The 26,657-nt window shown below is 38.8% G+C and overlaps 1 protein-coding gene across 7 annotated transcripts in view; it reads left to right on the top strand.

The window, feature by feature from the left end:
• LOC124112938 (putative methyltransferase NSUN7) overlaps positions 1-26,657 on the top strand; it is a 75,356-nt gene that overhangs the window by 45,012 nt on the left and 3,687 nt on the right. For 6 of the 7 annotated variants that reach the window (XM_046473133.2, XM_046473132.2, XM_048387599.1 and 3 more), the window contains 7 exons: positions 5,898-6,184; positions 7,361-7,547; positions 15,331-15,541; positions 16,332-16,475; positions 17,389-17,490; positions 18,027-18,280; positions 19,392-24,721. In XM_046473133.2, the coding sequence (XP_046329089.2) occupies positions 5,898-6,184; positions 7,361-7,547; positions 15,331-15,541; positions 16,332-16,475; positions 17,389-17,490; positions 18,027-18,280; positions 19,392-19,772 (1,566 nt within the window). In that variant the 3' untranslated portion in view covers positions 19,773-24,721. Of the gene's footprint in view, positions 1-5,897; positions 6,185-7,360; positions 7,548-15,330; positions 15,542-16,331; positions 16,476-17,388; positions 17,491-18,026; positions 18,281-19,391; positions 24,722-26,231; positions 26,265-26,657 lie in introns of those variants that run through there. The other variant, XM_046473136.2, reaches the window with a different exon arrangement.

The following is a 26,657-nucleotide window of genomic DNA, read 5'->3' as shown; positions in this document are numbered from 1 at the left end:
TTTGACACGTTTACATACAGATTTGAAATTTATATAAATGATTTCAGTTTGTAAGAAAAACATGAAACAAATTGTACATTTCAGTTTTGTCTGCACCTTATTGAAATATTTTGACTTTCTTTTGGTGGGATTGGTTCCGCAAAGCGATCTTCAGCACTAAGATGATAAAATTTAACATACATTTACGGTAGTCGTAAGGCTAAGATCATCATAACTGCCATACTTTAACATGAGTTTCCGATATTCGTAGAGCTAAGATGATCGTAATGCTCATATATTAACATAGGCTAACGATAATCATAGTGCAAGGATGATCGTAACTCCCATACTTTAACATATGCTAACGATAGGCGTAGCGCTAATATCGCTTTGTGGAAAGGAGTACTGATTATGAACCTAAGACATGAAACGAACTATGGTATTAGGCTTTGAAAAAATTGAAAGAAGTGTTAATATTTGGATGGGATCACATTTCTAGCTCGATTAATTTTATTCTCTGTTACAATGTAACTTTCCCATTCATTCTATACAGCATTCCTATAGACAAGTACCCAGATATACATCAGTCATGACGGGTCTGAAACAGTCAATAGACTAGAATATAATACAGGAAAGTCATAACTTCTTTGAGCCCACACAGGGAATCAATTTGGATCAGGAGAAGATTATAAAGAGCTAGTTATCCCTGTTCAGACACAAATAGATTTATTGTGATGAACTGTGCTTGGTGTTATTGTGTAATTGGCTCTGAGTGGGCCATTAATGGAAGACACAGTGGATTTTGTGTCTGTGTGTGAATCAAAATGAGGGACTTATGACGGGAGGGGCAAACGAATTCAAAGGGAAACTATTTATGAGATTGTATTAACATAGAACATGATAATTATTCTTATGGTGAATAGTTTATGATATATTTGAGGCCATTTACCCATGACCTTTCATGGTTGGGTATATTACACTGTTGATGTGGTACTTTTGAGAAATAACAGTCACCATTGATCAGGTGTGACTGTTTGTGATTTATTTGTTTCGTTAGCACGCATGAGTATCAGGCTCTGCAGAAATAAGAGTAGGTTTTAACTGGAATTTTATTTAGGAGATAAACATACTGTGTTTTCAATGTAGAGCTAGGTTACCTGTAGATTTAACCCCGCTAAATTGAATTTGGAACCGAACGCGCAGCGTGAGGTTTCAAATGTTAAATTTAGCGCAGTTAAATCTACAGGTAACCTAGCTCTACATTGAAAACACAGTATGTTTATCTCCATTCTACCATGACTAAATAAAATGCGAACTCTTTAGTGTTAGCAAATATACTGAGTGAAGCGGCATGGGTTGAGTTCAGTGTTTTGAGTGGGTTATCGATCTGAATTACGGAATCACCGAACAAAATATGGTGCCGTATATACTCAAGCAGTTTGTTTACACCGTAATTCTTCACTCTAACATATGACAGGCATTGAAAGCATATAAGCACGGCAACTTGGTAAGCTGACATAAGGTTGGCATCCCTAAAGAAAACAAAGCAAGCTTTGCAAGGCTTTCGCTCTACATCGCACGTCACCATTATGACGTCATATCGCTCATTGTGACGAGAAAGAAATGACGTCACAGTCGTATATAGAAAAGCGCCAAAATTCCAAGCTCTCTGTGTCTCCAAAACGTAAATACATTCCCTGTGTAGATTTCTATCGTGTTTTCTGCACGAAATGTATTGCCACACATCCTTTGAATATTGTAGTAACCGCATCTGTGCATTTTTTAACCTGTAATTGCAGATATAATTATTTAAATATGCCTACCGACACTGACTGAAAATAGTACTATTCTATGAATATTAGCTTCCGCGGTGATGCGGCCGTCAAACCAGCTGTTTCAATCAGAGGGGGTTTATTGTGATTTAATAGCCTCTGATTGACCAATCAGAATCGAGTAAATTCCAAATTCATGGTAGAATAATGAATACGCACTGCTTTTAGAAAGAGGTCAAATGTAACAAACGTTTTATATGGGACTACACTTTCTCGGTAAAGTACAAATTCGGGTACGTTTGGGGTTGAGAATCGAACCCATGCTCTGTTTCCATATAAGTGTCTATTATACACAATAAACACGCCAGAAGGCACGACATGCCTCACCTCCCATCTCTCTACTTTCAAAGTTTATGTTCAGAAAGTAAAAGGACCACCATCAACTAGTGATGGAAAATCAGTGTGTTTCCAATGACGACATGTTCAAACTCAGTAAATGTTTGAACAAAAAGCCATTTTTTAAATATTTTCTATATTCATTTTATTTTTTGTTGGAAAGTTTCAGGGTAGCTTCAGACTATTAATCAGAACAACTGGCCTACATAAGTACATGTTATTATGCTATACAAATTGATCCAGTAAGCAGAATAAAAAACTGTAAATAACTTTGTGTCACTTGTTGAAAATTAATTTTATGAATTGAAATAATAAGATTAAATTGTTGACTAAAAACTAAAAATAATTATCTTTTAAAAAATTGAGTAAATAATGTTTTTTGAGTTGCTTTTCATCAACATCCCCATCTTGCATGGCCACTCTGTTTCAGGAATAAATAGAACCAATGTTTGAAAAAATATATCTATATTATGTCGTTATTGCAACTGTTGTGTAATTCATATGCTTGTTAGATATTTTTTCTTTATTTTTTCTTTATTCATAAAAGATCTCATTTATCTTGGGAACTACAAATAATTTTTGTTGGTGTTATTTAGGTTTAGATATTTGTGGAAGACCTCACACTCAAGCAATTAGATGTCATTTATAGAAACAGTTCATATTTGTCACAATTTCTTTGTCACTTTTGGTTTACAATTTCCTATAATTGACCTGATTCTGTGGCGCTACTCATGTTGACGTGTATCTGTCGTAATGCCTTTCAAGCAGTGACATGCATACCTCATCTATTTCATGCTGTGTACAGCATTGTTAAATGTGAGTTTGGACATGGGTCTTTGAACACACAAACAGTCAGTGTTAAAGTGTTATCGGTCTTATGTTATTTACAAACAGCAAACACTCATTTATTTCAAGAATAGGAGATTGTGTTTGTCGTGAGAGACCAAGAGGTGACAGGTTGACGCCTGTAGATATAACGTGTACACGCACCTTTGTTGATCCTTGGATATTACAAATTAATATCTAATCTGTAACTTTCTTTTATCAGAAATGAAAATAATTGTAGCCAAAAGCATAAATTGTATGGTAGTTGTATTTCTGTTGTTATTTGTAATTTTATTATCTCATTATTGTTGGGGAGCTTGACAAACTAATGATGAAAGAAATTCCTCCAGGTTAGCCTGCCACTCAATACGATAGGTGGGCTTAACAATAGCACAGTGGTTGTCATTCCTGAAATATAAAGGTTTCCAATAGGCCAATACCCTGGTAGTTACATTCTTCTTCTTCTTTTTCTTCTTCTTCCTCCTCTTTTTCTTCTTCTCCTCCTTCTTCCTCCTCCTCCACCTCCTTCTCCACTTCTACTACTATTCTTCTTCTTCTCCTTCCTCCTCTTCTCCTTCCTCTTCTTCCTCCTCCTCTTCTCCTCCTTCTACTACTTCTTATTCTCCTTCCTCTTCTTCTTCATCTTCTCCTCCTCCTTCTTTGTCTACTACTTCTTCTGCTTCTCCTTCTTCCTCGTCTGTACAGATTAAAATAAAGAGGGTTTGGGTGATCTTGGCAGTCAGGCTGGTTGGGCTCATCATCAGCTCAGGGCCCTTGCCCCCTCTACACATAGCCCAGACGTTGAATGGGACACTCTCAGGAAGTGCTGTGTTGTCAAACCCACCCAGAACTTTTCGGAGAATGTGAAGGCTCCCCAACACTGCAGCCTTCTGCATTACATTATCATACCCCAAACGTAGTTCACAATATCGATCACTGGATTGTCAGGTCCAGACTCAATTATCAATAAACAAACCTTAATAATACTGTGATCAAATTAATGAAACAAAGGTTGGCCATTATAAGATCTGCTTACGAACAAGTAAGAATTTAAAGAAACATATACTCATCTCTGAAGGAATGTTTTATTACTGTCATTAGTTCATGAACAGGAGACTGCCTCCATGGTCTAGTGGTAGTGGGTCCGCCCAGAGAGCAGAAGGGCCAGGGTTTGATCCCCGGCCTTGTGATTCCAAATGATGTTAAAAGATGGAACTTGTTGTTACCCTGTCTAGTGCTTGGCATAAAGGGGCTAAAACAAGGACTGGTCAGCTCGGAGTCAGTATACTGTACCTGAGTGGGGCATTCATATTAAACTGCGGCATGGTATCTCAGTGGGTTAGCACTATAAATCACACACATGCAGGTGTAAGAGTGAATATTATCCTTCCCTATTTTTTATCCCGGGGATAAAATACTCTAGTGTCAGGATGATTCTCCCTAGTGAATTTGAACCCATATCACTGTTATTAATCCTGTCAACATATATTTACCCCCACATTACCCTTAATTTGGACATAACCTATCCCAGATTTCCCACACTAAGGTAGGATACTATACTCTAGAGTAAAACCTCCCCCGGGATAATATTTGGGTAGGATAGTATCCATGCATACACATGCACATCGCTATATAAGTGCAATAATCTTGGAAACGATGTTAAATCCCATTTCACCTCACCTCATGAACAGGAACATTATCTAAGTACTCATGTCTTCATTAATGTCACATGTTGAAATATACCAATCAGTATTCAATGTGGATATTTCAATTTCCAAACAAACAAATGCCCTTTGTGACCGTATGATGTCAGGTAAGGTATAAAACTGTCAGGTAGGACCATTTGTCATGGAACTGATTAGATTGCCCATTGTTGTGCCCGCAAACCTAGATCTCTATAAACAACACTAGTGAAACGAAATCAACAATACCAGGTGTCAATGTCTATTGTAGTGAGGTGGTCTGTGGCGTCCTGTCACACAAGGTGTGTGTTGTGGACAACTCGAGTGGAAGGAGTTACAGGCAGGTGTCCATCATGATGGGACATTTAGTTGTATGTGTCAGTCAGCTGTGTGTTTCTGTTCCCAAGGAATGTTATAATATTAGTCACATCCTTGAGTGAACACAGACTTAGTTTTTCCATTTTTTTATATTTTAAATGGATTTTTTAGAATCGAGGGAATTGGAGAATAATGTTTGAAAACAGATCAGTACGTCAAGTTTCAGACCCATGAAGATCTGGGTTAGAACTGGTCTTCAATTACCCGGCTTTCCGTAACGGGCAACTGTATGCTCATTGTAAGTGGCGACTAAGGGGATCAGGCTCGCTGACTTGGTCGATGTATGCCATCATATCCCAATTGCGTAGATAGATGCTCATGATATCAATCACTGGATTGTTGAGTCCAGACTCAATTATTTACAGGCTGCTATTGTATAGCTGGAATATTGCCGAGTGTAGCGTTAAACGATGAACAAACAAACAAAGTTTCTAGAGGGAACATATAAATCAGCTATGACAAAAGAATTACCAAGAAATTGTGATCAGTGTTAAATTAATATTTGAAGAAGTGCGATTCAGTTTAAATGCCCTTTTAAGAAAGTTTGTTTCATTTGTGAAAATAAGAACTTTTAAAGTTAAAACTTAACAAATAACAAGCATGCTTTTTTTGTTGAACCCTCTGTTGGGACATGCACTCGAAAGCACCTACATGACAGTAGGAGGTGACTAAATGGGATTGGATGGTCAGCCTTTGTCACTTGTCATTGTACCCCAACGACATTGGACATAGTATGCTCATAACATCATCCACTGCTTTTTGAGGTCTAAACATTATTTATCTAAAGGTCCCTGTAATATTGCTTCTCGTGGTGCAAAATAATAAACAAACAAAAATAACATGAGCATTATTCTGTATGTTTCAGGTGAAGCATGACCAGAGTCTAGTCATGGTGATGCTCTTTGACTTCCAGACCAGGAAGTTTCAGCATCGCTCCCCCTTCCCGGATGAGGAACTGGATGAGGTGTGCTTGGAGGTGGAACGTGCAATACTCGACTTCAAGATCAAGCTGAATGCCTGTCTGGCCCGACATCGCATCAAGGCCAGAGCGCCCTCTATAGAGTTCCTGCTGCCAGAACAGGTTCGCCAGCAGGAGGAGAACAACAAGTTCCAGATGCCAGTTTACATGTGGGTCAACCATCACAAAACAAAGTGAGTTAACATGTTTACATGTGGGTCAACCATCACAAAACAAAGTGAGTTAACGTGTTTACATGTGGGTCAACCATCACAAAACAAAGTAAGTTAACGTGTTTACATGTGGGTCAACCATCACAAAACAAAGTAAGTTAACGTGTTTACATGTGGGTCAACCATCACAAAACAAAGTAAGTTAACGTGTTTACATGTGGGTCAACCATCACAAAACAAAGTAAGTTAATGTGTTTACATGTGGGTCAACAATCACAAAACAAAGTGAGTTAACATGTTTACATGTGGGTCAACCATCACAAAACAAAGTGAGTTAACGTGTTTACATGTGGGTCAACCATCACAAAACAAAGTGAGTTAACATGTTTACATGTGGGTCAACCATCACAAAACAAAGTGAGTTAACATGTTTACATGTGGGTCAACCATCACAAAACAAAGTGAGTTAACATGTTTACATGTGGGTCAACCATCACAAAACTAAGTAAGTTAACGTGTTTACATGTGGGTCAACCATCACAAAACAAAGTAAGTTAACATGTTTACATGTGGGTCAACCATCACAAAACAAAGTGAGTTAACGTGTTTACATGTGGGTCAACCATCACAAAAAAAAGTAAGTTAACATGTTTACATGTGTGTCAACCATCACAAAACAAAGTAAGTTAACATGTTTACATGTGGGTCAACCATCACAAAACAAAGTAAGTTAACGTGTTTACATGTGGGTCAACTATCACAAAAAAAAGTAAGTTAACATGTTTACATGTGGATCAACCATCACAAAACAAAGTGAGTTAACATGTTTACATGTGGGTCAACCATCACAAAACAAAGTGAGTTAACATGCAGGCACACACATGCACACACAGACATGAACACACAGACACACACACACACTTTGCTGTATGCAATTATCTTGACCGTGACATTAAACCCCGTTTCACCTGACCCCATGTTAACATAATGAACAGGGACTACAGTAATCATGAACTCAGGGTTTACTTACACCATGCATTTTGACTTACCTTCTCTGGTTTAACATAGACTTTCAACATACGACTTTCAGGAATGGAAATGTATGTCCAAATACCTGCTGACACTTTTCACAAATGACATAATTTAATCTACATGCTATCAAATGATGTTGCTGATATGCCATCTGTTTGTCCCCAGTTTGGCGGATGTGATCCACAGATTGAAGGAGGAGGGCCATGAGCAGGTGTCCTGTTCCGTGCTGGATTTGAAGGAGAAGAAATTTGTGGTGGACCACCACTGTCCAGACATGCTTGTGTTTGCTCCTGATGCTGCTCAATATCTCCATGGCCATCCGCTGGTGACGTCGGGGCATATTGTCATGCAGGTAGGTGTCGTCAGGTCATATTGTCATGCAGGTAGGTGTCGTCAGGTCATACTGTCATGCAGGTAGGTGTCGTCAGGTCATACTGTCATGCAGGTAGGTGTCGTCAGGTCATACTCATGCAGGTAGGTGTCGTCAGGTCAGATTGTCATGCAGGTAGGTGTCGTCAGGTTAGATTGTCATGCAGGTAGGTGTCATCAGGTCAGATCGTCATGCAGGTAGGTGTCGTCAGGTCAGATTGTCATGCAGGTAGGTGTCGTTAGGTCAGATTGTCATGCAGGTAGGTGTTGTCAGGTTAGATTGTCATGCAGGTAGGTGTCGTCAGGTCAGATCGTCATGCAGGTAGGTGTTGTCAGGTTAGATTGTCATGCAGGTAGGTGTCGTCAGGTCAGATCGTCATGCAGGTAGGTGTCGTCAGGTCAGATTGTCATGCAGGTAGGTGTCACCAGGTCATATTGTCACATTAGTAGATGTCATCAGGTCATATTGTTACAAAGGTAGATGTCATCAGGTCATATTGTCAAGATGCTAGATGTCATCAGGTCATATTGCCACAGTGATAGATGTCATCAGGTCATATTGCCACAGTGGTAGATGTAATCAGGTCATATTGTCACATTAGTAGATGTCATCAGGCCATATTGTAACAATGGTATATGTCATCAGGTCATGTTGTAACAATGGTATATGTCATCAGGCCATATTGTAACAATGGTATATGTCATCAGGCCATATTGTAACAATGGTATATGTCATCAGGTCATGTTGTAACAATGGTATATGTCATCAGGCCATATTGTAACAATGGTATATGTCATCAGGTTGTATTGTAACAATGGCATATATGTCATCAGGTCATGTTGTAACAATGGTATATGTCATCAGGTCATGTTGTAACAATGGTATATGTCATCAGGTCATGTTGTAACAATGGCATATATGTCATCAGGTCATATAGCCTCAGTGATAGATGTCATCAGGTCATACTGTCATGAAGAATGGTCAACATGTCAAGACTGAGTCTATGTAGATTAGTGGCTGTAGGTATACCAGCTCCTTGCGTCATGGTCATCATGCAGCCTTTGATCACCTCTCCGTGTAGATACTGGTAGATCTCAAGGTGATTATTTAGCATCCGAAGACTAATTGTCATGGAGGTGTCAACCTGGACCGCTACAATGCTTAATTATAGATGGTGATCACGTCAGTGTCTTTACCTTGTGGTTGATAGTGACAGAGCATGCAGTGGAGATTTTAATTACTCACATATTGTCATTAAATATACACATGGCCATCAGTGCCGGCTTGATTGAGGCTGTTGGGGGTATCCCCCCGGCTCCAGGTGCATCAAGATCAGATGGCACCGACGGGATGATTATTTCATGAGCATGTCAGCTTGATTACAGCTATATCAGATGGAACCTTATGATGTATGTTTGATGATACTGTTTTGGAACACCGATGCCACTTGGTTTACGTAGTTCAAATCGATGAAGATGTTCGGCTTTAGCTTCATAATTTCAGTGTTGGATGAAAGTAGTAATTTCTCGAAAACACATGCTTATATAGTTAAGTCTAAAAATAATCCAATAGATTATGTTTGTTAAGTGAGACATTTGATGATGGGGGTGATTGTGTGATGATGATCGAGTTGATAATAACTATGACGTAACGATACAATGGATGATGTCATATGCTCTGTCAGAAATGACAGAATGTAGACGAAAACAACAAAACCAAAGTTGATCTGATAACATGTTAATCTAATTAAAGTTAAATTGATGTGTCTTTCATTTTTCCCAAGCCAAATGGCACAGGCTTTTTTTCAAATTTGGGATTGAGAAGAAAAGATTGTTATCAAGCATTAAATTCATGCACAGTGAAAAGTCAGTTGTTTTAAGGCATTTCAACTGAAAGTTATTTCTCAGAACTGCAAGGTACAGAGGTCTGAATATATTGGTTGTGTCATGAGCAGCACTCAAGTTAAAAAAAACATCTTTCAACTTTATTATCCTCTAGAACCTACAATGGATGAGCTGAAATAATTTGTAAATTTCGGAAAGTTCACATTTAATTCACAATATAAGGTAGCTACAGGATGAATCGCAAAGAACAATGAAGAACGAAGCATGGTTTATTTCAAGATAAAACATTGTTCTATCATGATGTCAGATGACGCAGATAAAAGCGATAGCCAAATGATCGCATCCAAAAGTGGGAGAGACATGACAATCGGTATTGGGAGAAAAGATTTAGGTAATCGAAGTGAGGATTGTGATAATATGCGGGAAATACCAACCTGTGCATAAAATGGACTGTCCAACATTGCCAAGGTCGGATTCTATAGAGGGCGTCATCATTATTTAAATATGGGTAAATATTTTTAAAGCTTGTACAATTTATTGTCATCCTTAAAGAGGCTGTACAGACATTGTAGACAAAGATTTAACAAAACTTCTACCCCCTAATCAGATTCAAATTTGATGAAGTATAAGTATAAGTTTGGGCCTCAACATTAATTACTAAGTGTTTCAAATCATTGAAATATATTTTAAAAGAAAACAAATTCTTCGAGTTATGACCTTGAAAACAAGGGCTTCTTGTGAAAATATTTGGGGCATTTGCTCTTTATAAATGATTTGCAATATTTACTGCTAGAGGTTGTCAAAGAGCACCATCTGTGCACCCCTGAACGCCGCCAGCCTGCAGTGTTGACTTGGTGCTGTAACCTGTCTCACGGCGTACGCAGGTCGATACAGCAGCAGATTTATGTGACAAGAGATGCTGATACGACACGGCGCCATGCACACAATTTGTACTGATAGCTGATGAATGTGTCAGCTGGATCTTTGATGAGGCCATTTTATTGTATTTGGGGAATGTTTATTTTTTCTTTAATAGAACCGTTAGTTGTTAATAATAGTTCATACTGTTAGTTTTCCTTTGATTTTGTTTACAATCAGATATGATTTAGTTGTCAAAGGTGATGTAGTACGTTTGTCCAAGGTGGCGGCATAATTTTCCAAAGTGCTAATTTTGTTGATAACTGTAGCTAGATGTCAAGGGTCTAGAGCATGATAAGGGGTCCATGAAAACAGTGACGTGAACAAACTGATCTGAATAGTCTGAGAATAAATATGAACATATTATAGTAAGAACTTGTGGAAAATAAATCAAAGCGTAGTGTTGTTTTGAAAATTATTGTTGTGATGTCATTCAGGCTATGAAATCGTGTTCATCATGTCATCAAGAGATACTATCTTCATTAGTGTGGCTCGCTTATCCAGTGCGACAATACTTTCAAAGTCACTCACACACACGTGATTCCACCATGCTATACTATCCATTAGGCAGCCATCATTTTGTTACTGTCACGATTATGTGTAGGATGAGTGAGTGAGTGAGTGAGTGAGTATGGTTTTACGCCGCTGTCAGCAATATTCCAGCAATATCAAGGCAGGGGACACCAGAAATGGGCTTCACACATTGTACCCATGTCAGGAATCGAACCCGGGTCTTCAGCGTGATGAGTGAACGCTTTAACCACAAGGCTACTCGACTGCCCCTTAGGGTAAGTAGGATGCTCACTTGCACAAAACAATCTTAGCGCTAAGACTATTGTAAGTCTATGTTAAAGTATGGGAGTTACGATGGTCTTAGCAGTAAGGTCGCATGGTGCAAGTGGGCCCAGATCAGCTCCCTACCATTTATGTGGGACTCACTTCTAGTGGTCATGAGTAAGTCAGGTTTTGTGCTGCTGTTAGCAATATTCCACCACCGTCAGACAGGGGATATAAGGAATGGGCTTCTCGCATGGGAGGAATTGAACCTGGGTCTTTGGTCTAACAAGCAAACGCTTTCACCATTAGGCTACCCTGCCACACCTCTTATCATCTCTAATCTGTTAATAATGTGGTAGAAATGTACAGTCCGATTTTGATATACATGTCATGCATGCTTGTCGTAAGAGGCGACTAACAGTATCTGGTGGTCAGGCTCGCAGTCTTGATTGATGCATGTCATCGTACCCAAATTGCATAGATTGAAGCTCATGATGTTATAGCTGGAATATTGAGTTAGGTGTTGAACAACAAACAAACAAACACACAAACAAACATGTCATGAATGCTGTCTGGTTGTGCCTGGTTTCACCCTTTACCGTCCCCTTGTGTACTCTTTACTATCAATAGAATCTGTTTTTATTATTTCTACACTCATTTTAACTTCTTCATTGTTTGGAGCATCTGCTGAACCTCATCTCACCTCTTAATGATTCATATTATTGTGGACCGCCTCCGTGGTCTGGTGGTAGAGCATCCGCCCGGAGAGCGGAAGGTCCAGGGTTTGATCCCCGGCCTGTCATACCAAAGGACGTTAAAAGATGGTACTTGTTGTTACCCTGTCTGGCGCTTGGCTTTAAGGGGCTTAATCAAGGACTGGTTGGCTTGGAGTCGGTATACTGTGTCTGAGTGGGGTATGCATGTTAAACTGCGGTATGGTATCTTAATGGTCTAGCACTATAAATCGGCATCAGTCCTGACTAGTACAAGCAGCCACGCGTGCGCACACGCAAACACACACACACACACACACACACACACACACACACACACACACACACACACACACACACACACACACACACACACACACACACACACACACACACACTGTATAAGTGCAATAAGCTTGGACGTTAAACCTGATTTCACCTCACCTCACCTCACCTCACCTCACCTCACCTCACCTCACCTCACCTCGCCTCACTTCACACAAACACCTCACTGTATATATAAGTGCAATAAGCTTGGACGTTAAACCCCATTTCACCTCACCTCACACACATCACACAAGTGAAATAAGCTTTAAACCCCATTTCACCTCACCTCACCTCACACAAACACATCACTATATATATAAGTGCAATAAGTTTGGATGTTAAACCCCATTTCACCTCACCTCACACAAACACATCACTATATATATAAGTGCAATAAGTTTGGACGTCAAACCCCATTTCACCTCACCTCATATTATTGTAGACATGCCTTGGTCAGATCTACCTAAGATAAAATATGTCACAGATCTGAGAATCTGCCACAAATCTGAGTGCTTCCGGGGATCTGACAGGCATTTGTCATGATATGTATACCAAATTTTGAAAAATATTCTGCATGAGCCTTGATCTTAGTGACCCTCATAAGTCTCACGTGATGGTTTCATTGAGGACAAATTACCTTTGCATGTTGAAGGTAATGCTTCATTACCACTCTGTATCCCCACATTAAATCAATCAATCAATATTTGCATATCAGTTTCATAAACACAACAACACAGGAAAGAGCTGACATGTGTGATTGATGGGCGTTGTAGACGTTCTCCTGTCAGCGTCATGGACAACATGATGTACATAGACACCCATCCCGTGTCATCACTGTTTGCTGATGTGTATATAGCGGCTATCCAGGGGACACCATGGAAATCGGAACCTGATTTGTATATGTTTTTATAGATGTGTGATGTTGATTTCAGTTTTGTGTTGTCAATGTCTGAAGGGTGTTTTCAATGTCTGAAGGGTGTTAATGTCTGAAGGATGTTTTCAATGTCTGAAGGGTGTTTTCAATGTCTGAAGGGTGTTTTCAATGTCTGAAGGATGTTGTCAATGTCTGAAGGATGTTGTCAATGTCTGAAGGTTGTTGTCAGTGTCTGAAGGGTGTTGTCAATGTCTGAAGGGTGTTGTCAATGTCTGAAGGATGTTTTCAATGTCTGAAGGGTGTTGTCAATGTCTGAAGGATGTTGTCAATGTCTGAAGGATGTTGTCAATGTCTGAAGGTTGTTGTCAGTGTCTGAAGGGTGTTGTCAATGTCTGAAGGGTGTTGTCAATGTCTGAAGGATGTTTTCAATGTCTGAAGGGTGTTGTCAATGTCTGAAGGATGTTGTCAATGTCTGAAGGGTGTTGTCAATGTCTGAAGCATGTTGTTAATGTCTGAAGCGTGTTGTCAATGTCTGAAGGGTGTTGTCAATGTCTGAAGGGTGTTGTCAATGTCTGAAGGGTGTTGTCACATGCAATGTGCAACCTGCCAGAGTTTTGTCCTCCCAGCTGTTTTCTCATAATGACCAGCGATGATCAAAAGGATTTAATCATGTTTTTGTATCATGGATGAGCGGATTATTTCCACTTTGAACACAACGTGCAACATCATGGATGATTCAATTTATTCCTGAGTTGGGTGAAGGATTGGTTCGTGACATCTTGGGGCTTATCTGTTTTTACGTTTGATTGAATACATTTTATGCGTATAGGTTTCCAGGACATTTTAATGGTTTTCGTGAGGAAGAGAATGGTATTTTACTGATGATCTTTTTTAAGATGTTGAATTATTTTTTTCAGATGGCATAAATAATGTTTGAATTGAGAAAATATAGATGCCCCTGTAGGTTCTTTTAGCAGGTGTCAATACTTTATTAAGTTATGGAATATATTTGAAAATGCTGAGGTATTTGTTTCCATTTACTGTGTGCAGTGGGTATGTATGGGACTTTCACACATTTGTGCAGGCCATTGTCAATGCAGGGTGGAACTTAGGCAGCTTCATTGTCATTATCTGATGCTGATCCGAAACTCACCACAAAAATTCAAAGTATTAGGGATGCTATTATTATCATTCAGAGACGTTGTTCTGAACAACTCAATGTTTTGGTGCTTGCTGTCTGCACTAAACTACTTATAGTACTAATTTGAGGAGGCATCAGCAGGAAGAAATGAATCTGTTTTTGTTTACTATACTAATAACATGCAACAAATCATATCTGATTACTAAACACTGCAAACATAGCATTAAAAAGTACAACTTGGTCTTTTAATGCTGTTTACTGATTATAATAATATTTGTTACATTGTTGGTTTTAAAAACTGAAAATGAGTCTATATACAATTTTGATGATGTGAAGTGTTCCCATGTCAATTGTTTGGAGAGATTAGGGCCCTGTTCCACAAATCTGTTTCACTTACTTAAGGCCCAACATCTCACTGCCTACTGACTAAAGGCCTTATATATCTCACTACCTACTGACTAAAGGCCCTAAATCTTACTGCCTTCCAACTAAAGGCCCTACATCTCACTGCCTACTGACTAAAGGCCCTTAATCTCACTGCCTACTGAAGAAAGGCCCTAAATCTCACTGCCTTCTGACTAAATGCCTTATATATCTCACTGCCTACTGACTAAAGGCCTTATATATCTCACTGCCTACTGACTATATATCTCACTGCCTACTGACTATATATCTCACTGCCTACTGACTAGACCCGTGAAGAGCTAGGGTAGAATAGGTCTTCAGCAACCCATGCTTGCCGTAAAAGGCAACTATGCTTGTCGTAAAAGGCGACTAATGGGATTGGGTGGTCAGGCTTGCTGACATGGTTTATGCATGTCATCGATCCCAATTGTGTTGATCGATGCTCATGATATCGATCACTGGATTGTCTGGTCCAGACTTGATTATTTACGGACTGCCGTCATATAGCTGGAATATTGCTGAGTGCGGCGTTAAACAACAAACCAACCAACCTGACTAAAGGCCTTTTATATCTCACTGCCTACTGACTAAAGGCCCTAAATCTCATGGCCTTCTGACTAAAGGCCCTAAATCTCATGGCCTTCTGACTAAAGGCCCTACATCTCATGGCCTACTGACTAAAGGCCCTAAATCTCATGGCCTTCTGACTAAAGGCCCTAAATCTCATGGCCTACTGACCTTCTAAAACAGTGTGTTGTATGTTCAGGACAAGTCCAGCTGCCTGGCACCCCACTCCGTCAAACATCTGCTGAATGAAGAAGACGACGTCATCCATGTCAACATGGGGTCCGGCTTGACCACTGCCCACTTGTCCAGTCTCCTGAAGGGGTCGGGGTCCCACATCTATGCTTTCGGTGCCACCTGTGATGTCGAGTCGTACAGAGTGCATCACACTTTCGACCATCTGGGAGTGAGAAGTATCCTTGTGTTGTGATTGGGTGTGGTTGTGTCGATGGTCTTGAAGGTGTTTAACTGAGGATTATGTAGAATGAGTATGAAGAACAGAAAAGGTGGAAGGGGTTTAAGTTGTATTGATAGCAATATATGTTGATTTAAGCTGGTAGTGACACGTATAAAGCTTAATTGTTATTCAGTGTGTAGAAGGAATTGTTACAACAACAACAATAATAACAAAATAAAATAATAATATTAATAATAATAACAACAACAATGCATAATTACGGTTAACGCACCACTGTCACCCTCTTCTGGGGTAGAATATGTCTTTAGCAACCCATGCTTACCGTAAAAGGCGACTACATGCTTGTCGTAAGAGGCGACTAACGGGATCGGGTGGTCAGGCTCGCTGACTTGGTTGATGCATGTCATCGATCCCAATTGCGTGGATCGATGCTCATGATATCAATCACTGGATTGTCTGGTCCAGACTCGATTATTTACAGACCACCGTCATATAGCTTGAATGATGCTGAGTGCGGCGTTAAACAACAAGCAAATAATCAAAAACAATCATGACCCCTGTCACTGTATCAGTGTATTCTCAGCTCCATCACACTTCTGAGGAAATCGTTTCTGGATAGCGTGATGCCTCAGACCCCATGCATTCCTTAGCAGTGTGAGGAACGGCTCGTTGTTCATTGGACTTCCAGATTTGCCCCAGTGATGATCTTCCATGTGTCTGTCAAGCTGGTTTATAAAAGAAGTATGCCTTTACCAACCGTGTGTGTTTCCTTGACCAAGAATCAGATATTCGCATGATGTCAGACTCCTTCATGGACGTGGACACAGACGACAGCCGCTTCAAGAACGTGCGTGTTGTCCTGGTAACTGCAGAATGCAGCAAGTCTGGCATCACCAACCCTGTGGAGTTTGTCATCAGTGAGGGAGAAGGTGAGATAACACGACAGGTGCTTCCCACCAACTGCATGTGTGCACATCCTATCCTGTAGTCTAGTGCTTCCCCTGTGGTATGGAAGCACTCTTAAGCGACACCTTTCTGAATATTGCAGCATCTTTACTCCCGAAAATTAAAGAAATGGCTCGAAAGAAACACCCATCCTGTTCCATAGCCTTGTGCTGAAATTGATCCACTGTCCTGAGTAAACTGTTTAGTGTTCAAAATAGATTTGCCCACAAGTCCAGAACGTGTTACTTCCTTGATGCTCTGGCTCCTGTACTGTATTGCATTGAAAGACTAAAGAAGTTGAAATCCATCAGTCCATCTTCCTGAGGCAAGGGCGTTAACTGACAATAAAGGTCCAGTTTCCACCCTTGCTGAACTAGGCTGGAATATCCATTGTAGTTGCTTTTACTAGTTATGTCCCTTATATGTCTCTCCCATTGACCAATCATATTCCATCTCTCATATTACTTGCATTTGCTTCGAACAAAATGGCGGCGCTCAATCAAGACCATCTGATCGATAATCAAGATCTATATTGTAATAAAATGGGTCTTACCCCGCAAAGTGCATCACACCGCTTGCAAAATATCTGTTGACGCACAGTTGACGGTACACATACTTTGCAAATCCTGCAGTCGACCGAAATGTGCATGGTGAAATCCATGTTGTTTACGAACCGGATGTCTAGTTCGTTACCCATTTTGATTAGACTATGCATAGAGTCGATAGTCCAGCCGAAATGTAACTCCGGAATTCCAGCCAAGTTTAGCAAGGGTGGAAACTGGACTTTTGTAGTCAGTTAACTCCCTTGCCTCGGGAAGATGCCATCAGTCTGTTCTGTCTTCAGTCTACATGTATTCGAGGCCCACTGTGTACACTGGTTTATTTCCCTTGTTTCAGACATGAAGATACTGCGAGACCTATCACTGGGGGAGTCCAACTCATCCCGACTCGGGGAGTTCACGTCACGACACAACTTCTGGCTCCGGCAGGCCATGAAAAGTAATAATGCAGTCTTAATAACATTGACCTTTCCTTTTTTGTTTTTAACGCCACATTCAGCAATATTCCAGCTTTATGATGGCAGTCTGTAAATAATCAAGTCTGGACCAGACAATCCAGTGATTGACATAATGAGCATCAATCTATGCAATTTGGGATATGTTGATATGCATCAATCAGGTTAGTGTGCCTTCTAAGGCAAATGTGAATCATTGCAGCAGTTTGGCCATTGGCTCGTCTGGTCCAGAGCTGATGACAATTTGCAGGCCTAAGGCTGCAGTTAAAAAGATTCTTAGTATTTAGAACTATATTTTACTCCAAGTATAATCTGAAGCCTGAAGAAATTTAATGGATAAGTCTAAGAGTAAACTCTTTGAAAAAATAAAAACCATTTAAACTTAGGAGTAACCTTTAGTTCTGAGAATGTTTATAAAGTTCTATCCCTGAAGAACTCTGTCCCTCACTCACTCATTCACATGCTCACTCACTCACTCACTCATTCACATGCTCACTCACTCACTCACTTTTGATTCCAGTGCCGAAAGTGCAGGCCATTGTGTATGTGACCCGGTCTGTGTTCGAGGCGGAGAATGATAACGTGGTACTGAAAGCCGTGGAGTACATGAACATGGTACAAAACAAGAAGGCTGTACCATTCCGCCTTGTACCACCTGTCTTGCCATTTAATGGGGAGGAGATTGAAAATAACGAGGGAATTGTGGGAAAATTTATGAAATTCAAACCATCTCCAAAAATGAACGGCTGTTTTGTTGCTGTCATCACAAGAGAGGTAAGAAATATTTCCTTATATCTTTCTAAGCATAATAATAATTTTAAACAATATTTATGGAAATTTGGTCATATTGTATATTACTTAATGTAACTACATAAGAGTAATGTCAAATGGAAAATATTTTTTGTAATTTAGCTGAAAATTGGAAACACTTTCCTGTTCAACATCATGACATTAAACAGATGTTTTTTAAAAGAAAAATAGCTTGATGTGATATTGAAGGTAGAACTTTAGAAAATAAATTTTATACAGCTAATTAATATTACCATAACTGATTTAACGTTTATTCTTTAGTATTTGGTAAGTACTGTACTTTTAGAAGTGAAGGACTGTATAGTTACATAGTTGAATGAAGGTTAGATGGATGATCAATAGAATGCAGTATCTCAGTCAGTTAGGTTTGACAGATGTAGAATCACTTGTTGGTCATGTCACAATTCATGAATGCAGCATGTTTCGTTAGGCACTGTTGCATGTTTCCATGGTTACATTATTATTTAAAATATTTATGTAAAATGTTGTTTCTTTAATGTTGTTTATTTTTCACTTGGGGTAATATTACATTAAACTGTACTTCTGAAACCATCAGCTGATGAATAGTGCCAATAGTTTGGAGATTACTGGATTGTAATTTTAAAAAGAATGAATTGACGATGGCACTTTATGTGACACACCATGGAATAGGATGGTCAACAATTATGATCCTTTAGGCAATTCTGTTGTAAAACTTTCCAAAGAATTATAAATTTATAAAACACGGATAAAATTCTTTCTTGGAAAACTAAAGACCCTCTCATGGAGATTCCGGGTTAGAATATATTCCCAGCACCTATGCTGGTCATTACAGGCGACTTGATCGATTGGGTGGGCTGGCTCAGTGACTTGGTTGATTGTGTAGACGTGGGACGTTGACAAAATTGGTTTGTCTGCTCCAGATTTGATTAATAATTACAGGCAGACATTATACGTCTGGAATATTGCTGAGTGAGGCATTACGCAACACGTAAACAAACTAACAGATCCAAAGAATTTCAAATTTATCAAAAGTAGGTAAGTTCTCTCTTGAAAGATATATGATCACTACTGATGATGTTTTCTATGTCACTAGCCGGAAGAAGTTAAGGAAACTGCACGGGATGTAATTGCACGTGCTGCAGCCAAAGGACTTATGGGTAACCCTCCCCATAAAGGGGAAGGGGCAGAAAATGGCCGGAGACGGCGAAAATCACCAAAGAGAATTCGGGGCACAACTTCAGCACCCAATAGTGTTCCAGCATATCAAAAGCACAACATTTCTGTCAGCAGCCCTGTGTCAAACTATATAAATTCTGCATCACGTTCACCGACACGCTCCAGCAGAATGTTGATTGGAGCAAGGCTGCATGCCAGTCAGCCACGGTTAGTTTCACCAACATCGGCACAGAAACCACTAAAATCACTTGTTCCTGAATATGCACGTGTGGTGAAACACCCTGCACCTTTTAGGTGAAGGTCATTTGGTTGCGGGTGAAGGTCATGGCCTTGAAGGTGAAGGTCATGTGCTTGTTGGGTGTCATGTGATTTTTTTTTCTCTATTTTCACAGTAAAATTATTGAAGTCTATTTTAAATGTTTGCATCATGGTTTGGGGATGCTTATATATTCCGTCCTTTTACACACGACAACCAACACATCATGTGACTCTTTGCCGTGAATTGCAATATGTATTTTGGTTCAGTTTGATATACCACAAAGCAAGATTATTACTGAAATTTTATACAATTTATGTTTACCTCAAAGATGTTTTTTTATATATGAAGAAATTGTATCTTTTTTTTTTCAAACAGATCCAAGCCAAATAACAATGTTTTATGCAATATTTGTGATAACAGTACCATTTTTATGAAAACCAAAATCCTTATAGATTCTAACATGTGCAGTAGTTGGAATCGAATTAATGATTTCAGTCAATCTTGCTTGCATGCGATCACCACTTATGATGAATTGTGCATGAAAATGTAACTACAACTTTAGCGTATTTCATGGTTATGTGGAAAGTGTAACAGTTAACTATGTTTTGATATATATACATCGATGTGTCTATGTGTCATTTGCTAGGACAGTCTACCTTACCCTACAGTAAGTGCTCTGTATATGTAATGTACCGCAATATACCGTACAACAAGGCCACACAATTCTTGTCTCTTCTCCTGCGCGTTGATGTTGTCATGTATTTGTGTGCTTGTTTACTTGTTGCAAAGGCTTCTGTCAAGATTTGTTCTCAGAACTACATTACGTTGTGATTCCTTACATCTGAACTCTGGATCTGGTGACAAATCATTAACCCGTGAAGATCATGTGTACTCAATAATGATTGCCATGTGATTTTCTGAAAATATTTTGAGAAGGTTGACTATGCCAAATACATTTAATTTATTCAGTATTTAAACAATGACATGCCATTAAATTGTGATAAAACATTTACTTCTTTCAAGAAAATTGTATTTGATCAATATCAGATAAAGAAGATTACAGTAAATTTCACTTTTATAACAGACTTTATAAGATATATATATATGGAAATTTCAATATATAGGATTTTGTAAACGAAAATCAAAATGAGTGCCATTTAAGGAGGAAAACTGAATTTGACAGAAGTCTCTTGCTTTGAGATGTTTCCATTCATGTCATTCTCATCAGATAATACACATGCTTATTTGGAAATAGTATTGAAATTAAGTGGATATCTCAATTTTTCAGGCAAAGTGACTATGATAAGGTGATGGACTTGCAGTTTGTCATCATTTTCATATAATATGCATCATATTATCCTTGTTTTATACAGTGAAACCATTATCTGATAATTATCCATACTCAGGGCCTGATATGAAACCATCTTGGCCCTGATGAGGATTAATTCCAAATATTGGTCATCCTGAAACAATGAATTTGTCCTTTCTTTCACAGTTCATTTTCTATTCTGCACCGAGTTCTATTTTCAATTCCAATTTTGGGTTACTCAACTCCTTTCTTCCATAAATGCATGTGGTGACTTCTTCCTCTTCTTCATATGCCCTTGTTCCGCAAACCGATCTTAGCGCTACGATGATCGTACAGCTATGTTAAAGTATAGAAGTTACGATCATTGTTGTGCTACGATCGCTTTATGGAGTAGGGCCTTGATCACTTTTACATATCTTACATCTCCTTTATATATGATACTTCCTCACTCCATCTTTGAAGTCATCCATTTCACTGTAAGACTGTTTGCTTCACATGGTACTCTTCACAACCCCCCAGATTTTCAAACCTACTTTATCATTTTAAGATGTTGCTCGTCTGTGACTGAAAATGTTTCATTAAAAAAGTAATTTTTGTCCAACAAGTTAGGCTTAAAAAAAGAAAATAATTGGATCTCAGTCAATTGGTTTTGAAAATTTAGTGCGGGCGGGCGGGTGGTGTTTTTTTTTTGGGGGGGGGGTGGGGGATGGTGGTATGTAACCAAATAAACAGATGTGTAACAAAATAAACAGTTGTAGGAAAGGGCCTCCCTACATAAATGTATTCCTTGATGAGTAAAATACAGTATTTGACTACCGTTGGACTTATTTATTTTAGTCTGAGTGACCAAAACATGCATTTTGATAAGCTCTGCTTATCTAAAACTTTTAGTCTTGATGGAAAATAGATGGAAAATATTGAAAACACCAACCATTCTTCAAAATCTCAAAATTGTCTCGTATTATAACAGCCTCAAACTGTCAGGCAGCACAGCCCTGGTGTGAATTCATTGTACATTGTAGGGTTATTCATAACCAATGGAAACGGTTCATTTCACGGAGTGACATTTGAACAGTTTTATCTCACTGAGTGACAATATCTGTGTTATTTCACTAAAAATTCCTGGTGTTTAGTCTCTAGTCTGAGTGAGAATCCTGGCACTGCCCGAATAAAGGCAACCCCGGTATCTCCTCAGAGAATGGACTTCTGCATGTTTGCTTCTAATTATTCTCAACCCCTATTATCATGTTCAATATTTTCATCATAAACATGTTGCTATTTTATATATCAAATGCTTCAAATGTATCGTTTAGCGACATCTTAGAATCTGTAGTATCAATGAAGCCAGGGCTGACTTGGAGTTCAGCTTCTATATTCTTTCCATGCGACGTTTTGGCGCAGGTGCTAGTAGACTTACCTGTTAAAGATCTTAGCACCACATTGAAAGAATATTGACGTTGGAGTCCATAATTCCATAAGCTTCAAATATAGTCCTTAAACATCTCCTATGATAAAGAGACAGGTTTTTTTAGCAATACTTTCATACCCACAGTTTTCATTGAAAAGTACATAATATTATATTGAACAAAACATTGTCACTAATTTTGGATGCTTACAGATGTGTGAAGAAAAGGTTTGGCTTAATTCTAAGAAATTATAAAATAAAAATTCTTTTTCTTTTATTATTTTTAAAAAAGAAGTACCTGTTACATTCTATGAAAATTAACAAAAATGTTTCAGATATTTGCTAATGCCAAAAATAGTTGTCAAAGTCTCCTGTACATTCATTCCTTCATCAATTTGCACTGTAATATATATCTCACATCAGTTGTCATCTATACATTGCGCAACATACGCTCTTCGTCACCCATTATGCTGTCGGCTTTCTGCGGACTCAACTTGGCAAAGTGCTTTATCAAGCTTGTGATGTGTGCACATCAAAAAGTATATTTAAATTTGAATATGATCATATATTATAATATTTTGAAGGAGGTACACTATATCATTTCGCAATCAATATATGTTGTCCCTAGATTTGAAAGAAAAATGTTTCTTCAATTTTGATGGTTTTGAAATTGGAAATAAATTTCAGTTTGCTGTAGAAAATGGATGATTTTTAAGTTCAACGTGAAATTGGTGCAATTGAAATAATGCAACTTCTTTGCATATGTCAAATTAATCATTCACTTTGTAAAAATGTGTTAGATCTAATAGTTGGTTTAGAACTGTTTGTATGAATATTTGCATAGAGAAATCTGAGCCTTATATATAAGAACCAAATATATAAACTGTCTGTGATGTCTCTTAACTATTGCTGTATAAATGTGCCATATATATTTGTTATTGCCTATCATTGATTGACAGTGATATATACGAGTTATATCACACGCTTCATGCAGGTGCCTGGTGGGAGGATGCTGTTGGGTGATGGTGATGGGCGAAACCTGTCATACATACGTCTATAAGGATTGATATTATTTTGAGCTTATGCCACATATTTTCTTAATTGTTTCATAGCAAGGTCCACATGCACAAAGCGATCTTAGCGCTATGGTTATCATAAGTCGATGTTAGAGAATGGGAGTTATACAATCAACGTAGCCCTAAGATCGCTTTGTGTAAGTGGACTGATCTGAATAGTAAAAATATATACTACATGTACTAAAAAGAGTTGAGGACCACCCCATTTTTTCATATTGCTATGACAGATTAACAATAGTTATGTGAACGAATTGGGTGGTCCTGAACTAACTTAATTACTTGAATCTGATCCAGTAGGGAATGGATTAGGAGTTGATACTCTCACATTGCCATGATGATCATGTATCTAGCTCACCAACATATCAACATTATGTAGAGAGTCACTGCGATCATCCATGTTTACGTATTCATCCAAGGTGTTCATTTTCTTAGCCACATCACATAGGTTCATTTCAGGTGGAAGCATATCATACTATATATATTTATTGCCAAAGTGCTCTCCGTGGCAATACTGTAGGTGTAGAAGTAGTTCCGTCAAAAACCTCTGTATTAATTTTTTTTTTCAAGGTGGGATTTGGTGAGATGGGGTGGAGGTGGTGTGAGGAGGTCGGGGGAGGGGTCGGGGGTAGGGGTTGGTTGGTAGGGCTGGGATGGGCTGAGTTTGTAACAAGTGGTTGGTGAGGTTGGGGGTGAGGGGTTGATGGTTGGTGAGGTTGGGGGTGAGGGATTGATGGTTGGGTTTACAATGGAGTATGGGTGGCTGGGGTTGGTGTTAGAGTAACAGGTGTCTTGGTTGAGTAAAGATAGAAAGGTTGATATTAGGGTTTATGAATTGTGTAGGGACATGTTCAGGGAGGTGGCTTGGCATGAGATTGTTGGTGGTGGGGGCGGGTTAATAATAACTAAGTATACCTATAGGCTGTTTATAGAAGAAAGAAGGACATGGCCTTATAATGAGTTAAAGGAGCTAGGTTGGTATTCAAGTCAATAATGGTCAGCATATTCCCATTGAGCCCTTGTTTTAACAGTTTTTCTGCTGCTTGCATAATTTCAGGTCATACTATTGAGAAATGCGTGTAGCTGGTATCTGTGCACACAGCATTTTAGTTTCAAAATTGACAGCTTTGTCTGTTTGAATTAACATGAGCACTTAATTTGTTAATAAACTAATTTTATTACTGAATAAACATGAATAATTTCATATTGCACTGTTGTTTTTGCACATATTTTACCCAAATGACCTGAGCACTGAATAATAACAGAATATATTCATTGCCTTGTATTTTTACTGTTTTCATTTTTTAAGCTGTTAATAATGTATTGCCAGTGTGACACTCACTGGCTATACAGGGAGCTAGCTGTACAAAGCCACTTATTACTGCAAGTACTGTTACAAGTGTAAAGGAGGGCAATCTCATTAAAATCAGATCTTAGTTCTCGCTACCACTAAACAAAGATCTGAGGACATTCCATCATGGGTTTGTCAGACCGACCTTGCGCGAACTTTGACTGACCAATGGAATGACCAATCAGAAGGCAGCTTTCTCGTGCTTTACGGCACTAATTTCAAATTGGTGACTACTCTTCGAAACATATTTTGACAAATTCTTGATTACAAATTTGAAACCTGATGGCTAATAGATGGTCTAGATTGTATGGATTCAGTCGTTAAACCCGTAACTATCGTTCAGAATACTCCGTGTTAAAGTTTTCGAGGTTGCATGATTAGAAATCACATTCCGATTGTCACTTTCATAATCTGGTAAGCGACGCTCTGTTTGGTCGGATGAAAGGTCGTTCTGATGGGACCCCTAATGGGATGTCTTCAGATCTTTGTTTAGCGGTGGGAGAACTAAGGTCTGATTTGAATGAGATTGTAAGGAAGGAGAATATTGATAAAATTTAAAACTGGTTTGTGAGGATGGGCCCGGGCATGTGGCACAAATCTGTCTTAGCTGTCATATACTACATGTCATGACAGAAGAAATTGGGTGTTCTTAACTTCTTTTGAGTATATCAGTGCTGATATACACTGGATATAATTGCCGTAGGGCTAAACTACTTTGTGTAGATGGGCCCTGACTCAGTGTAGCTATCTTAAAGGCTTTATGACTATTGTAACTCACATATTTTAACATACCGAATTTGCTGTAATAATTGCTCAGGCTCTTGGAAAATTGACAAAGGGGGCATTATTAAAACCATTCAAATGAGTAAAAAAAATTCAGAGATCGAATGGTAGTGAACAGACTTGGTTCGATGACACTTAGCTTTCTCATCAGTAGTTACCAATGCAATGGTATACTCCATCTGCACTGCTGTTATCTTTAAAAAATCTGTAATTTTCACAAGAATATACAGACTACCATGTAAAGTTACGATCTTAGTAGGGGCGCTCATAAAAATTACTTTAAGACTGGTCTAAAAGTTGGTCAGGTAGTTAATGGAACAGGGCACGTAATATGTGAATTACAGTTCTTTTACTTAGATAAAGTGCTCTGATTGCTTTCCGAAAAAACCCAAATCAACCAGTTCGAAGCAACCATATTCTTGAACTCTAGGAAGAATCCACAGCTTATCTCTTATACAATGTATGACCAAGTGCACACTTTACCAACCAGTGATATGCAAGGTTAATGTAATTGCTTGCTCATATTTGTCTGACAAAAATGTCATTATTAATCTGAATTATTTTTTTCTCTTAAAAGAAAGCTGACAGGAAAGGGAGAAAGTAAACCCAGGTGAGATGCATGATGGGATTGTTTCTGTTTGGACTTCATTGCTTACTCTTGTGGTGTGGTGTTGACCAATTCATCGGAAAAGCTGAATGTGTGTAATATATTCACAATCGGGGGAAAAAATACTGATACAGATATTTGTATTCCATGATACACAGAACTGATTCTCATGATATGTCAAGTGTATATTTAAGTAGAAATGACATGTCTGAATACAGGTATCCCTATCAAAACTTGAGTAGTATATTTTAACTTGCATGATCGAAGTAATGTGTATTGGATGGCTACAGAGGATGACAAGACCTGGCTGGTTGTGTCATTGTATTAGGGCTGGGATGGGTAACTCGGGTACTCAGGTACTTGGGTCAGGTGGGTCCTGAGTAGGACCCGGGTACC

The sequence above is a fragment of the Haliotis rufescens genome, unplaced genomic scaffold, assembly GCF_023055435.1.
Source record: "Haliotis rufescens isolate VD_foot unplaced genomic scaffold, xgHalRufe1.0.p SCAF_7, whole genome shotgun sequence".
NCBI classification, from domain to species: Eukaryota; Metazoa; Mollusca; class Gastropoda; order Lepetellida; family Haliotidae; genus Haliotis; species Haliotis rufescens.
Note: the sequence above shows the minus strand (reverse complement) of the source record. Positions and strands in the feature narration are given on the sequence as shown.